The sequence below is a fragment of the Dreissena polymorpha genome, chromosome 13, assembly GCF_020536995.1.
Source record: "Dreissena polymorpha isolate Duluth1 chromosome 13, UMN_Dpol_1.0, whole genome shotgun sequence".
In the NCBI taxonomy this organism is placed as follows: Eukaryota; Metazoa; Mollusca; class Bivalvia; order Myida; family Dreissenidae; genus Dreissena; species Dreissena polymorpha.
The window spans coordinates 51,719,309-51,731,736 of record NC_068367.1 but is presented as its reverse complement, the minus strand read 5'-3'; the positions used below and the strand labels follow the sequence as shown (position 1 = coordinate 51,731,736).

At 35.2% G+C, this 12,428-nt stretch overlaps 1 protein-coding gene across 1 annotated transcript; it reads right to left on the bottom strand.

Annotated features, from left to right (window-relative positions):
- Positions 1–1,759: 1,759 nt before the first annotated feature.
- LOC127855445 (uncharacterized) lies at positions 1,760–6,371 on the bottom strand. Its single transcript, XM_052391025.1, has 2 exons — positions 4,796–6,371; positions 1,760–2,598 (listed from the first exon to the last, which is right to left on the bottom strand). Exons 1-2 carry the CDS (start codon positions 5,763–5,765, stop codon positions 2,420–2,422), a joined length of 1,149 nt encoding a protein of 382 aa, XP_052246985.1. The 5' UTR covers positions 5,766–6,371; the 3' UTR covers positions 1,760–2,419.
- Positions 6,372–12,428: the final 6,057 nt, after the last annotated feature.

Below are 12,428 nucleotides of genomic sequence, written 5' to 3'. Positions count from 1 at the left end.
GTCATAGCGGGTATATACTACTACCCCATTCTCGTTTATAAGTCATGCCGTATCAATGCAGTACTATACTAGCGAGTCATATACCGGGTATACCCTACTACCCCATGCTCGTATATAAGTAATGCCGTATCAAGCCAGTACTATACTAGCGAGTTATATACCGGCTATATCCTAATACCCCATGCTCGTATATAAGTAATGCCGTATCAAGCCGGTACTATACTAGCGAGTTATATACCGGGTAAATCCTACTACCCCATGCTCGTAACATAACCACGATTGATATTTTTTGCAGAGTATGATACATACTTAATTTTCATTATTAATGTAGGACTGTAATTGGGATTAATTAAAATGTGAACTATTGATCCGATGGGCAAGTCTCATTATTAATGTAGGACTGTAATTGGGATTAATTAAAATGTGATCTATTGATCCGATGGGCCAGGGATTTAACATGCACGATGCTCTTATGTATTCATGCCGTAAACAACATAACCAAATGAAACTATAATAAACAAGTTATTAACTTTCTTACCACTAAACGTATTTAAGTATGCACTGGTCATAGGTGTAATGGGACATCACACGGCTGACGCTGTGCATGGCGCGTCATGCGGCTGTTAAACTAGATGTTCTGTTTAACTGTCAGGTGATCGAAACGAAACGAACGGTGTGTACAAGTTTAAACATGTGTTGTTTTTCATCCCACATGTGGTGCGACACGTTAAATTTGTCTTTGCTGCATTTTATGAAATTCGTCTTCAAATTACATGTATAATTTGTCTTGCCTAGTTTGTGTTATTGTAATGTATTTTATCAATTTATTACAATTTAACACATACAAAAATCGTATAATCTCGCTTTGAACATGTCTTATTTTTCTTCCCACCTGTGAAGCGACACGTTAAATATTATGGGCCGTGCTCTGTGAAGCAGTCCTTAATTCAAACATCCAAATTCCCAATAAAATTGTTCCTATCAATTAGCAATGTATTAAGTCCACATTTGTGCAGGCAATGTAATAAATTGTTCTCATCGCCATGTTTGAAATTCAATATTATATCTCCATGCTATTTACATGCCATAAATTAACACATTTCTTTAGATGTGAGACTTGCCGTCAGCATGACTTACCCAGTATTGATTTTTGGTTCAAAAAGCAAACAGAGAATGATTTCATTTTAGTGTTGTAGTATTGTGTTACGAAGTTTTAAGCGATGCGGTTTCAAGGGTTTGACAATAAAAGCATATCAATATTAGTATTTGTACAGTCCAATCGGTATATATGCAGGGCGACAATTTAAAGTACGATGGGAATTTTCAGGATTTAAAACCAGAAACCCTACCGTAATTGAATAATAAATGACCGGTTGACGGACCTTCGAGATAGTTTATGTAAACAAATATATTTTTAAAAAGTTTTGGATGATATTAATATCAGAGTACCGAAACCATGACGATTTAACAGAATCAATATGACTTACATCAAAACGTAAACGAATACCTTTTTCCCCAATATAAAGCCATAATCCGGGTTTCCATGAAACCTGCATTTTGCACAATCTGCCCGTTATTAACGGTGTTCTTTCGTATAGCTTAACGTACATTAAATGCATCGCAATATCGTTTCATTAATTATTATATCACTACCAACGAAACGTGTCCCCGGGGAAACGTTTACTCTTTATTGAAAAAAAACAACAACGTTTTGCTGGGCTTTCATTAAACTAGAGTGGGGGCATTTTTTCGAAAAGCGTTCAGTTCTTGTTGTTTTTATTACTCATCTACCTTAAAACTAGGCGATTTTTTTAAATCCAAAGCGCCCTGGCAGGGCGAGCATTTTTGTTTTCACTTTTTTATACTGTTTATGTCCATATACTGAAGCTCTTTAGCTTTACTCTATTTTTTTACATTAAATGACTTCTCTTTAAAACCGCTATATCTGTTTTAGTCCATTAACATCGTTTCCGCATCCGTAATTTTGAAAAAAAGTGTGACTATTGGTTGAGATTTCAAACGCACAAATTTGATTTTAACACCATATGAGATATTATGAACAAACGTAACTTTATTTTTAAAAAAAACAACAACACCAAGAATCACAGTTATAACCGGAATGCTCTGAAGTAGAAACAACAGCAAATATAAAGGATCCCTAGGTTATACGCAGTTGACCGCCCATACGAGCGCTTCTCACCTCAGCTGTCCTCATTCATTATCCAGATTGACCATCGGCATACTCTACAACATGCCCTGCGAAAACTCAGATTATCCATATATATATAGAATGGCAGCTGTGCTACATAATTCGTCAGAACTTTTCACGCGGGTAAATAAGTCATCACTGCAGAAAAGCACACTCTTGGGGATCCTGTAAACGTCTACAAACACGAAAATATGGACTTTAGTTCGTTAGCTAACTATTAAGGATTGGTGGACTAGAAACGTTTCCGTCTATATCCAGACGGGCCGGAAGTGCTGGCATATTTTCATATCCGGGTTCCCAGGTCTCCAGAAGAGGGTTCGATTGTCTCGAACTGTTCGCCTTGTAATGCAAGCCGGGCTCCATCCAGTTGGTTGTCAGACCCTGATGATCTGAAATGCGACAAACACATCTGGTGAATACGTAGTTTGACGTTCTTCATGGTTAACCTGACTCTTTCAGTTGGGGTAATCACGTGATAGTCAAGATGGCTTCTTCCTTTCCGAGACAGAGAATTATCGTCGTTTTATACAGGGTGCAGAATCAACGGGGTTTTCAGTAGTTTTCAAACAGGCAGGACAGAATGTAAATTGAAGTTATTGAAATTCATTTTCAAAAATCTTTAGATCATAAAAGACAGTTTTTCTCGCAGTTTGTGTCGATATTTAAGGTATAAGAATATATCATTCAATAGGTCTGAAATTGGCGACAAAATTTCACGTTGCGTGAAGCATAATCGCACAAATACATGCAGAACACATATAATTGTTTAACAAGAAAACATCGTAATTAAATAAAGTATTCTGATGTATTTCACATTGCCATAAGAAGCATAAAAATCTGTCTTTTATGCACTAGTTGAAATTCTTAAGAAAAATAGTTATAAAGAGTTATTTAAAAATTCACCACCTACCGGAGCACACAGTCACGTGATTCTGCACACTGTATACCCTTTGATACTTTGTTCAAATCTTTTAAAGGGGCCTTTTCACAGATTTTGGCATTTTTTAACTTAATCATTAAATGCTTTATATTGATAAATGTAAACATTGGATCGTAAAAGCTCCAGTAAAAAATCAAGAATAAAATTAAAAAAAGGAAAAGAACATTGCCCGGACCAGGTTTCGAACCAGTGACCCCTGGAGTCCTGCCAGAGTCCTGAAGTAAAAACGCTTTTGCCTACTGAGCTATTCCGCCGAGTACATATACTTGAAGTATTTTATACCTTATATAACCAATCTTCGTAGTTTGACAAAATTTAACGACAAAAACAGAACTCTCCAAATTATTCAATCGTTTCGCGTTGCAACGCTTTATAATTTTTAGGTTTTAAAATCGTCAAAAGATGCATATAATAGCTATATTAGACCATGGTAAATGTTCAGTATTACTGTTTCCTCACAAATATCATAACTAAAACGAAAATTTGCGAATCTGAAACAACTTTTTTCAATATTGTCAATTTACCAAAGCGTGAAAAGATCCCTTTAAATGCCGCAAACTTTCCAGCCATATCAGCATGTAAGATATTAGCGGTTATTTCGTATCAATATCTCTATATATCTTGTCTTTACTCTTTACAAAATTTCTTAGCGGATCACAAAATAACAAAATACCGCTAAAAACATTCAATATATATAAACCGAAAATGCGAAAATGATTTCAATTTCGAAATGGTTTTATTGCATGCTTTACATTTGCAACTAGACACAATATAAGGTTTGTATAGCAAAGAACTTGTGTGTAGCTTTTCAAATTATATTTGAAAGCAAAATCAGAATGTTTGTTTGAAATATCTATTGATTCGATAATCACTACTTTTCACTTCTGAACTCTAATAAAAAAAGGGTCGAATTCAATGAAGCAAAAGTATAGTCGATTAGCAAAAGTATAGTCGATTTGTCCTTAAGAAACATACACATGAGCCGCGCTCTGTGAAGAAGGGGGTTTAACGCATTTGCGTAAAATGTCGTCCCAGATTAGCCTGTGCAGTCCGCACAGGCTAATCAGGGACGACAATTTATGCCTTAACCGGATTTTTATTAAGAAGAGACTTTCATAAAAGCAGACAAACATCGTCCCTGATTAGCCTGTGCGGACTGCACAGACACATGCATTTAACCCCATTTTCAAAGAGCACTGTCCACATGTTTGCAATCCAACTATCTGACCATGAGAAGCATCAACATGTTTGGCATCAGAGAAAATTGATTTCCTTGACCATCGAGAACATTAATAGTTTAAGCCATCAAACACGTTAATAAGTTTGATTATCAAAATCTTTGCCATCAGAAACAATTGAAGTTTACCCTAAGCAGCTTTTAAATATTTAAGAGCATAAACATACATAGTTTAAGCCCTTACCAATTGCTATATTTGATCTTATAAAACAAAAGTAATATTGACCACAAGAAACAAAACAAAAATTGGCTTTCACAAACAAAAATAATTTAGCCATCATTAAAGTTTTTTACCATCACAAACATTACCCGTTACACCATCAAAAGAAGGAAGCCAGCATAAATATAGATGGCCTTAAGAACTTAAATAACTTTTGGTCGTTTGAAGATATTATTTAGCAGTAAATACCTTTAAAATTCGGATACAGCGTGTACTCATTGTGCATCCAGGCGAAGTGAATATGCCACATTGACCACATTGTATTCGTCTTTCCCTGTGCAAGAAATGTGTTATACCAAGAGGTCGCAACATTCCCGGGAACATCCGGTTTAAAGTCGGATGTATTTCTTGCCTCCGCATACCAGTCCAAGAATCGAACCCAGTTTTTTCTGCTCGGCGAAAATCCCCAAGTTCCCAGGACCGGATATAGGTACACACACTGGCCATCTGTGTAGTTAATGAAACTCTGCCATGTTTTAACCCCGTGATGAATGGACAGACCTTGCAGTGCAAATCCATTAATTTCTGGGTAATGGTCATATTTGGAATGCACAAGCTTCAGATACTTATAGAAATGCAGTGACACCTCGAGGTCATCTTCGAGAATCACGGCTATTTCTTGCGGATTATTGTTGGGATTCCATGTAGATAACCATTGTCCATATATGCCAACATTTTGTGGATGCACGATCACATCGTACGCGCCGTGACGGAACCGGAATTCCCGCGCTGTTTGTTCCGTTAATGGGTCCACGGTTCCATTTATAGAGCGGTCTATCCAGACCTCCAATTTAACATTGTCATTTTCATAGTCAGCCCTGTTCAGAGATTCTAGTAAACGAAGGACGGAATGTGCCCGATTATAAACTATGACAATTACTCGCAAATCAATCTTAATGGTGCCTATATTGACTTTGTTTACCAGTGCAATATTAGCATCGTAGTTAGAAAAATCCGTAGATGTAGATGTATTGACTTTGTTTACCAGTGCAATATTAGCATCGTAGTTAGAAAAATCCGTAGATGTAGATGTATTGACTTTGTTTACCAGTGCAATATTAGCATCGTAGTTAGAAAAATATATAACGGAAGCCAGTATTCCTGTCACTCCCAATATAAGCGTCAAGAATGAAAATGCACGTGACACACGAACCTTCATCGTACGAAGCCTATTAATATTGTCTGCTCGCTTGATATGAAATAAGTAACACCCTCTTCACCGATACCATTAATAAAACGCAATTGCAGTATACTTAAACCCACGAGTAGCCTTGTAGCTGTAACCAATAACTTAGATTGTATTGTACACATTTCTGGAGGGGCATATTTATGGTTTAGACGGCGCTGGAGTGCGGCCTCTTTTTAATTGTCGAAATAGTCTATTAATTACAAACTATATTAAATCAAAGTTATATTTTATGCGATGCTGATTTTGTGTTCCAGTTCAATCCGTATTGATTATAGTACACAATCACAAAATGCAGTTTATCTCTTGTAACTAAAAACCTAATGCAATATCCCGTATTCTCACAAACGTTACATTGAACATGTGATTCAAAATCCAATAAATCCACATATTGCACGCCAACACTGTATAGGCATGTTGGTCCTTTGAGTGCACTGGCAGAAACGCGCTACACACTAACCGCGTCTATACAGTCAATAGCCTAAACCAAGTGTGACAGAGGTTTTACAACAGCGAATGCATAATCCTATAATTATTTTGTTCAGCTAAAAGCTAACACGCCGCCTTTGGTAGTTTACCCTTTACCTCATGCAGGTATGTGTATTAACGGTATCCGCAACTCCATGCATAAATCCAATAACGGCAAAAATATGCTGATGTCCATTTATCGATAACGCATAATAGCTTCACGTTGTTAACCGAGATGATAGTTTACCTTGGTAATTAAAATCCCGAAGGTCACGTCATTTGTGGTTCAATATTTAAAATGTTACCCATTTTAGAAAGCTGATATGTTGCTCTTTCTAAATATCTAATTTATATGTCAATGCATAACATATTAAAAAAGTTTTTTATGACGAGTTAAACACAACGTAATAACGGTTTGTCTTCCAACTGCGGCTGAGTTTCGGGTAAAAAATATCGTCCCCTTCACTGTAAATATATATTATTGCTCTGTCATTTTTAGTCAGAAATTTTACAAATAACATTCATTAGAAAGCTTATACATTGGCGTTTTTTTCTCTGTTATTTTCAATTGTTTATTTCAACTATTCAATGTTTTGCGCCGAGTTAAAACCAACAGTACTAGCAGCCGCGGTCGATTTAAGCGGCTGCGAGACGCGATCTTCAATTTGAGATCAACAAATATTTACCATTTTTATTTAAATATTTAAGAAGTAACCATCGTGCGAAAGCTTAAAAATTAATTGTTTACATTAAGAAATTTTACTAGAAAACAGATATTGCATCTGTGATTTCCCATCAGTTGCTTAAAACTATTCACAAAGAGACGTTTATTCATATAAATAAATTATCTAATACAAACATCAATTACATTGTTTAAAAGATTAATTATATTAATTATATTAAAGTGTATAAAAATACATGTGCGTCTACTGTAATAACAAGTCTTTAGCCTACATCATTAAATGAGTACATGAATATTCTTAAAATAAATTTGTCACACATCAAACACACATGGTGTCCGGATGATAACCCAAGAACGCTTAGGCCTAGGATCATGAAAATTCATAGGTAAATTGATCATAACTCGTAGATGACCCCTAATGATTTTCAGGTCACTAGGTCAAAGGTCAATGTCACGATGACCCGAAATAGTAAAATGTTTTCCGGATGATAACTCAAGAACGCGTAGGCCTAGGACCATGAAACTTCATAGGTACATTGATCATGACTTGTAGATGACCTCTATTGATTTTCAGGTCACTTGGTCAAAGGTCTAGGTCACGGTGACCCGAAATAGTAAAATGGTTTCCAGATGATAACTCAAGAACGCTTATGCCTAGGATCATGAAACTTCATAGGTACATTGATCATGACTTGAAGATGACCCCAAAGGTCAAGGTCACGGTGACCTGAAATAGTAAAATGGTTTCTGGATGATAACTCAAGAACGCTTATGCCTAGGATCATGAAACTTCATATGTACAATGATCATGACTCGCAGATGACCCCTATATTTTCAGGTCACTAGGTCAAAGGTCAATGTAATAGTGCCAAAAAACGTATTCACACAATGGCTGTCAAGGTCAGGGTGACTCAACTTAGAAAAATGGTTTCCGGATGATAACTCAAGAATGCTTACACCTAGGATCATGAAACTTGAAATAAATTTTTAAATAAAGAGAACATTGCTCAGGTAAGCATCATTTTGATTGTCTAAATAATACGGACCGTTTATTTGTATCACTTTTCTGAAATACAAAGAGACATTACCTTATAGGCTATCAAGTCAAATAATTCCTGCCGTCATCTATATTCGCGATGGAAAATCATAGACCGCTGGAGCAACATAGACACTTCGAATAACGCTATATGATACGCAGATGCATTCCTCAAAAAATAATACGTCATGGCAGTGATTATGGTGTAGCGAATCGTACTCTTTGTTATTGTATTATATGTTTTTCACCGCCAAAATGCGATTTTTTGTTTTTCTTCCTGTTTGCCTGTTTCCCGGCCTTACGCCGTTACGGGAATAAGCCAAATACCAAAGACTGTTATACTAAATTTCGCGTTCACTTTTACAAACATAATGTTCAAAAATATAACCCGTTAAAATGTATTGCATAATTCCAGATTTCTTTCGAATTTATTTGCTTCGATCTATTTGATTTCGGATTGTTATTTGTATCCTCATAAATCAATAAACGCTTGTTTAAAATAATGTCTTTTAAAATTTTATTGTCGGCATCGGTATTCTCGCGGTATTTCAAATGCGCCACCCTACAGTACGTGCTGTTTACACGTCAGAGTTCGTGACACAATTTGCATTCGCTCTCAGACAGCAGTTTTACATGTGATCATTAGCAATAATCTGGTAAGTTGCGGTTGTAATCCATCAGAAACAAGTTTATTTACAAAATGTATCGATATTGCGATTGAACTGTTTTGTATTTTAGCTTAGTTTCAACTTGTTTAAACCTCGTCTGCTCTCACTTTGCCGAGGTTACATATAACTATATACAGATTAGCCCTAAAAGCCCGAAATCTTACACTGTTGGATTTTCGTACCAAAATATTCCAAATTGTTCAAAATTCAACAAAAACCTGGAATTTACAAAACGCCTGCATCATTTATCAAATTTTAAGATCTGTGTTCACTGTTCATTTTCCATTTTCAGAAGCTGTTCTGCCAAGCACTGGGCATCACACAAGCCATTCTATTGAGCAAAACCGACAGTTTTGGTTTCCAGAAATCAACAAAGGAGGGATTCCTGAACTATCAAAGTTTCCATAGAATGAAGTTTTAAGCCATGGTGATCTTGTTTATTGGTTCTGTAGGTTTACTTCAAAGGAACATATGTGAACTTTTATAGAACTTCGTAGAGTCTATATCTGTCTTTCTGTAAACAAAAATCAGCTATCACATTATAAAGACGTATGTGAAAACATTGTTAATGGGTTGTTAAATTAACGATTTGGAGGCAATTAACATGTTGAAGAAAAGCGATTGTTCCGATGCAAATTTAGCCTATATGTCGACCAGTGTCTGCAACTAAATTTTAAACTTGCAATAAAACAACTTACCACAAGTTGGTAAAAGAACACCGAACGTAGACGTTGTGATCATTTAGTAAGACAGTGTAATTATAAACAGTAGCAACTAGCTTCCTAAATTAATGAATTGGCTGTTAATTGTTGTCCCATGATAAATATTTTATATGCTAGTAAAAAACCAGCATTGTTTATTTATAAAATTGTATTTATACTATATTGTTTTGAATAAACTGCATACTATTTTGTATTATTCTTGTTTTTCATAATTGAATGGATTATGATACATAAAGAATTCATTCAACAGTTTTTCAAAAGATAACATCACTTTGTAACTACATAATACGTAAATATTCTTGTAAGTTGATGACAGTGTTGAAGCAATACTGATTGTGTTACTAGTCTTTTATGCGCAAATAAATGATGTGAAGTGTTCACTTCTCTATATTGTATCGCAATGCATTACCATATAAGTTTTATATATGGACTGAATATACTAACATAATTTACATGCTTCTTCTAAGCATAGACAGACTGACATATAAACAAGCAAATTCGTTGAATTGATATCCCCCGCCGAACTAGAGCTTTGTCACAGACGTGACGTATACCCCCACATGCTGCATTGACACAGAATATATACATAGGGCCATAACTCCGTTATTAACAGATAGTGTACAATGCCATTTGGTGTGCATGATCCTCTTATGCGTATATATACTCATACTAAGTTTCTCATACCATGAAATCCACCAAAGCACTTCCGAGATATGGCTCCGGACACAAAAGTGCCGGACGGATGGACAGACGGACGGAAGGGCGGACAACGCCAAAACAATATCCCTTCGCCTTTGGCGGGGGATAATAAGCTCATGTGATTACTGAAATATATGTGTGTGTTGTTTGTGTTATAAGAATGTATACATTTAGAAAAAAATATGGATGATATAACCTTATGTTTGTTTGCATTCAAGTATTTACCATACAGCTACAAACTTAGTGTATGCAGTTTAGACTGTGATTTTTGAATAAATACAAAATGGCTCGTTTTTAGTGGAAGCATAATTTAAACTATGCGACAATAGTTTGCAAAAGAAAACTTTAACCTTGTGAGATATCGGTATTTATGAAATATTTCAATTGCAAAAAAAACAAGTAAGATATACTTCAGTTCACATAATTATACATTGATAATCCTGTCAATCAAAATCGATCTGACACATTACATTATTTTGATTATGTTAAATCAGTTTATGATTGAATCAACAGCTTACTTTGACTTGAGACATTTGATGAAATAACCTGTTTCCTGGGTAGGACCAGTACTTGGCATCTTAAGGGTTATCTAAAGAACACTTCCACTTAAGGGATCAATGCCGAGACCCCCAAGTTACTAAGCGGACACCATATCTACTACGCCGCAGCCACCGAACCAGCTTTAAATTCCAGACGCTTATGAGATATTAAATGTTAAAGCTTGGAAGATGTAAAACGTTTTTTTTTTCATCAAGCAAAACATAAGATTTATTTTGGCTGAGTTACTTTATTATTGAAACAATTATAATGTTTTGTACACAATAATGTCCAAATATTTATTACGATACGTTGTTATCAAATAAGCTTTTGACCGTAAATTAGGTAGCACCTATTATCATATTAATGAATGTCAGATTTGAGCTGTGGCGATTTTTCTTGGATGTTTGTAAGTTACCAAAATATTGGTATTGTAACTATAGCTGCATACAGGAAGTAGAATTAATGCAATTCGAAAACAGGTGTAATGCTGGCTCCGGTCAGTATTTCTGTTGGAAATTTGAAAGGGCGAACGGACATTGAACTATTACAAAAAAATCTAATCCTTTGACCCATAATTTTCTCCATTTCTGTTTAGTACTTGTTAAGTTACAAATGTAAAAACATGGTTTCCGAGCACCGTGCTTCAGCAGGAAAGTGGCAGTTTGTTGTTGAAACTGGCTTAAAAAGGCTCGGAAACACACCGAATTCTGATGTTTTGATTTGAAATAATCAATACTAAAACATTTTTTCCCCAACTCATTTTATTTGAATGTTACTGATTTTTCAGAAGGCACAACCTCAACCATTCTGCAAATGTGCTTGGTTTATTTTCAGATTTGTGAGGTGAACAGTTTCCAGACATCGGTTCGCTCCTGCTTATGGGATACCAAAGGGGTCGAAACTTTAACTTCTGCTCGAGCAGAAAAAAATGCTTGACAGAATCACAATTGACCTAGATATTTATTTATGTAGTGATGTATTTTTCAATGAGTGCCTTAAGATTCCAAAAACATATTGACTTAAAATAAATAATCGCGATGGCGGAAATGACTTATCATTTCATGTTCATGAACCGGTTTTAAAATACTTTGTAGACTTATCTGCTAGGCGGTGAGGACTTTTAGACCACCTGATAAACTTCAACTATATTTGCCCTAGTTCAGTAATCGACTAAAGATATGCTAACATAATACTGATGACTGATGAGTCTGTTGTGTCTTATATTCTCAATGCTACTTAAAATATTAAGTCCATTTCAAAGTTTAGACTAATAATAAGCAAATTCGTTAAATTAATATCCCCCGCCAAATAAATTTTGATTATTGATGGGTGCAGAACTAACAGAAAAGTTTATTTGAAGGGTTGTACCCTTATCCCACTTATTTAAAAGTTACAGCATAAAAAAAAAACAATTGGCAATAACTCTTATTTAAGACAGTGTAGGGTTATAGATTTTGTGCATGACACCTCTCCTTATGATATCTTAACATCCAGTTAATTTCATCTTAAAATTGTGTATAGTATCTGTGATATAGTCCTGAAAAGTAACGTCAGACTGTTCATGTCACTTATTCTCATTGACAATTATACACCAATGAAATTTCATGTTGAAATCTTGTATTAATAGTTTCTGGGATATAGCCCTGAAAAGTTACATCATACAAAAACAACAAAGGGCAATAACTCTTATTTAAGAAAGTGAAGGGTTATGGTTCTTATGCATGGTTCTATAAATGAGATATAGCCCTGAAAAGTTACATCATAAAAAAAACAATAACAAGAAAGGGTAATAACCGTTATGTAAGAAAGTATACGGTTATG

What these genes read in the sequence shown, in the direction of transcription:
- LOC127855445 (XM_052391025.1), bottom strand. Translation starts at nt 5,765, where the DNA reads ATGAAGGTTCGTGTGTCACGTGCATTTTCATTCTTGACGCTTATATTG. An exon ending in GCTGTATCCGAATTTTAAAG is followed by an intron (nt 2,599 to 4,795) that starts GTATTTACTGCT and finishes GTCGCATTTCAG; the next exon opens with ATCATCAGGGTCTGACAACC.